This window comes from Cupressus sempervirens, chromosome 1 (assembly GCF_028749045.1).
Source record: "Cupressus sempervirens isolate cs-2001-9-10 chromosome 1, ASM2874904v1, whole genome shotgun sequence".
Classification (NCBI taxonomy): Eukaryota; Viridiplantae; Streptophyta; class Pinopsida; order Cupressales; family Cupressaceae; genus Cupressus; species Cupressus sempervirens.
Genome location: NC_143118.1, coordinates 818,945,362 through 818,949,791, shown reverse-complemented (window position 1 = coordinate 818,949,791; position 4,430 = coordinate 818,945,362). Strand labels below are relative to the sequence as shown.

General features: G+C 35.2%; 1 protein-coding gene across 3 annotated transcripts; it reads right to left on the bottom strand.

The window, feature by feature from the left end:
- Positions 1 to 224: 224 nt before the first annotated feature.
- Positions 225 to 4,133, bottom strand: LOC149580387 (cytochrome b561 domain-containing protein At2g30890-like). 3 transcript variants are annotated; one of them, XM_089790520.1, is made up of 5 exons: positions 3,542 to 3,915; positions 2,775 to 3,080; positions 2,434 to 2,595; positions 2,187 to 2,335; positions 225 to 703 (listed from the first exon to the last, which is right to left on the bottom strand). In XM_089790520.1, the coding sequence occupies exons 2-5, from the start codon at positions 2,886 to 2,888 to the stop codon at positions 346 to 348; spliced, it is 783 nt and encodes a 260-aa protein (XP_089646646.1). In that variant the 5' UTR covers positions 2,889 to 3,080; positions 3,542 to 3,915; the 3' UTR covers positions 225 to 345. The 3 variants fall into 3 exon arrangements, with proteins under 3 accessions (XP_089646646.1, XP_089646637.1, XP_089646653.1); XM_089790511.1 differs by having other exon boundaries at positions 2,775 to 2,906; positions 3,542 to 3,699; XM_089790527.1 differs by lacking the exon at positions 2,775 to 3,080 and having other exon boundaries at positions 3,542 to 4,133.
- Between the last annotated feature and the right edge of the window lie 297 nt (positions 4,134 to 4,430).

Sequence of the window (4,430 nt, the reverse complement as noted above, 5' to 3'; positions counted from 1 at the left end):
GGCATTGATTTGTATTTGTTAATCTTCAAACTCTAAGACACCCATTTTCCTAGTCTCCTTAAAGCACATTATACATCACATTGTTTTTATATTGGAGGTCCATAGGTAAATACAGGATAAAGATCATAAATATTTGCCAAATGAAAATTGTATAATTATTTGCAAAACAATGTTCAATTTTGCCGTGTAGTGTCAAACCATACTGAAGCAAATTACAAACACCATTTTGAATCTAAAATTTTTCATATTGCAAAATAAATTAGATAAGATGAAAATATCACCTATTTAACGCATGGGAACATGCTAGATGGAACAATAAAAAATTATGCTCTTGACCAGTAAGCTTTATTTCGGAATGTCCACCTCTTTCAAGAGGTTCCCACATTCTAGAGAAGTAACTTGGCTCTCAGAAGATGAAATTGAGATTTGCTGCTCTTGTTGAGAATGCATTACAGCAGGTGTTACAGGCATGGGTTTCATAATTCCTTGTTGAATAAGGTAATCCCATCTGTCTTGTATCAAATAAAAAGCTACTATCACAGATACCTCAATGGAAAACAGAATGTTGAGTGTCCTTAAGCTTGTTAAGCTCATGAGTTCGTACGAATGAAACCCAACATAAGTATTCACAATCCCCAGTATTACTCCTCCGGTTCCTAATATCCAGTGTACAAAGTACCATACACATCTCCCTTGCATGCCCCTGAATTTCAAATTAAAAGTCAGTCAATGAAACTTTTCCTTTCCGTCTTAGTGTCTCTTTTCAACTATTATGTATGTAAACTATTGTATCAGACCTATACAAACATTTTCTTCTACACTTACTATATTCATTCAAGAAAGCTAAAACACACTGATCAGATATTAATGCCAAGTTTCAAAAAGACAAAAGAAAAAATAGAGACTAATCTTTCTGTCAAATGTATCTTCTTATGTAATGTAAATTGAATATTTTTCTTAAAAAGAAAGAAATACTGGGTAAACAAACTCAGGAGACAGGGAAGTTGATAAGAGAGGCTCCAAAGAATACAACCTCAATGCAAAATTGTAGTCTAGATTACTAGTATGCTATCTAAAAAGTGGTAAACATGATAGGTTAAATAATGGTCCCTAAGAATAGAAACAAGAGATTGCTTTAGTAATTCTGTATCTTGTTACTTTGATATTCCTGAATCGAAATAAGAGATTGCTTTGGCAATTTTTATCATGTTACTTTAAATTCCTTGAAATAAACTTACAGGGCAAAGTCAGTGAACTGAGGACAATAACATATGCATACAATACTTGTTTCTATCCTTAGTTCTATTTCGTAACAGGTTTGAGGACTCTTTCAAAATCTGTTTTCATCTAATCAAAAGCATATGAATACAACACAATGGAATAGAAAGTTGATCATCAAGATATTAAAAAGTAGGTTGAAATAGATAATATTATAGTTTAAAGTTTTACTAACAAGAAGATAACAGCTTCATATTATGATCTCTCTTTGCAGACTCATATAAATTGAACAAATTGTTAAAAGAACATCCAAGGCTACAAAATTTGAATGTTAATACAGAGTGAAAAGTGATGATATTATCTATATATCTCATATATTTGTGTTTCGTCAAGTTAAATTCATCAAAAAGAAGATCAAAACCACATGAAGAAAAATAAATTATATAGGTCTTTTTATTAGAAAAACATAAAGAAAATTAGGACAGCTGTGAAATGGAGTTCAAACTCAAATCTTCAATGAATGGAATAGTATTAGAACATAATATGAGGTTAAAAGCTACTTGATAACTCAAGATTTTCATGCAAGAAAGCATACAGACAGCAAAGGAGATCACTCTACTGGAACTTTGCATACAAACAACTGAGAGTTTCATATAGAGTAACATCCTTCGATCATAGTAGACTTGGAATAACAAGCAAAATATTTTGAGAAAGATGAGTTGCTGAGAAAACTATTATCATGATATAATATGGCTAATATTTCATGTAAGAATAGGCAAGAGTCTACAACACAACACAACGGTAGTTTGTGAGTCTTTTATGTGAGAGGTCTTAAGTTCTAGTTTACTCAAGTTTAACACATAATGGTAATTAATTTCAACCCATAATAATTAATCTAGACTTCGGCTCATTACTTCTTTTCAAGCAATAGAACAAAGATACTAAAATATGAAAATAACCTAATTTACCTTTGAGGTCTCAGGAAACCCACAATAGGCTGAAGCCAGACAATGATGTAGAGGCAGAGGCCCAGCCTTCGATGGGTATGGTAGAACTTGTTATTGAATTGGACCAGAGATATGATGGCACCAGCCGTTGCTAGAACGAATGCTAAGCTCTGATTGCACAATAAGGATCAAAATTAGACGATATGAAATGGAAGATGAAAAATTGGGGACAGTGATTGAGGAAAAGTATAAGATTGCAGCTTTCTACCTGTAGACCAACATGGATATAGAATAGAACCTCAAGCTTTCTTGCAGAGCCCTGCTGTTTAGCAGCCCTGGACATCCGAATCACTATTATGGCTATTGGCATTAGAAATCCCATTGATGCCCAAAGGAGGAATCCATGTGCCTTCTCATATGTAAGCGATTTCTGCAAGAAGAGTTTTACATGTTATAAAGCAAATAATATAGGAAGATAGCAGATTGACAAGGGTTAAAAAAATTGGAGTTTGCAATGTCAAAGATCCACATTCCAAATAGTGTACTTTTGAAACCAGATATCCAGTTTCCTTGTGTATGTGCGTGAACAAGAATGTACGTGGATTTTACCTTTACAAAAATATGCTGCCCATAATCTGTGTACTGAACTGACTTATCCAGAGCTGTTACGCTTATAATAAGACTTGCGCCTATGAAAGTGAAGAAACATTGCATTCCCCCCATAGTAGTGAAGTGTGCTAACTGTGGATTGTGTAATCCCAGGAGGAAATTGTTAGCCGTTGTGTTTTAACGTCTGACACAACAATACGACTTATAGAACACACGAGGCAGTTAAGCCACGTCCCGAATTCCAAAGGAAAACATTGGTGGTGAATCTAACAATCCTCCCTCAATGTTACTCGAGGAGATTCGACCCTGTGACCAAGCTCTAATAGCACTTGTTAGCCGTCGTGTTTGTCATTCGATACAACCACATGACTTATAGAACACAAAAGGCAATTAAGCCGCGTCACTAATCCCAAAAAAAAACATTGGTGGTGAGTCCAACATAAATATCAGCATAAAGACAGTCCAAAACTAATAGCAATGGAGCTAGCTTTACCTGCTCTATAAAGCAACACAAAATGCATATACAATATCAATCATCTATCAAGTAAATACTTAAACATTATGAGCATTGTTTTCATTTAAAGCACAGCACTCTTTGAGGTTTAACCAGATAAGAACATATCACAACTAAATAGTAAGAAATTAAAAGCTACAAATTACCTCAAGTGTTCACTTCAGAGGTTGAGCATTTTGAGTGAAAAAATAGCCTGACATAACCATAGGCTCAACACAAACAAAAAAATACAAAATCGTAGGCTACAGCTTACCGCAGTGGACATTTGATAGTAGAATTTGTGAGTTCGTTCTTCACCAGTTGAGACTTTTAACGCTTCAAAGCTCCAATCTTCAGCTCAAGACCCAATAGTTGCAGAGTTGCATTGAATACCACATATTTGAGGGATCAATAGCTGTAGAATTGCATTGAATACCACATAGTTGAGGGATCAAATTTGAAGGGCAGACTTATTTACTCCAATGTGAAGGGCTATTACCAATGCACCTTTTTTCTCAGCAAAAGAAAACTGCAATAACTAGCTCTGCTCATGCATAATTCTAGCTCAGCCTACAGAGGATCAAATTTGAAGGTTGATGTCTCTCTTGGAAATCCCTCTTGAAAACCAATCAAGCCACTTACAAAATCGAATGTTTTCTCACAAATTTCATGCACTATATAACCTACCAAAACCACCCAAGTTCTCGCATTAAATCCATGACTTAAAACAATTGGAAAGAAGGCATGGCAGTCCCCAAGGACGACTTTTCATAATGCATATAAAATACCAGAGATATTTCAAGCCCAATCCACAACAACCAAAAGCATTGCCACCCTCCAAAATCAAAAGCTTGCATGATGACTGTGATTGATGCCATGTTCTGGTATGATTATATAAGAAATGTGGCCCCTCTTTGGACCATTGGTAATACATGATTTTTACTTTTCCTTTTGGTTTATAGCTTGTCCCGGATTCCCCACCACGCAAATTGCTTGATCAGTCCAACGCTAACTTTCTGATTGCATGTCCCTACACAGCACTAAAGCATTCAGCTTTTTCATATGTGTGGATTGTGGGTTGGCGTCGGACAAGAACATTTTAATCTTTCTTTTTTCTGTCTTCTTCAATACGGCACTTGAATTTGTGCCCCAGGTTGTACCCG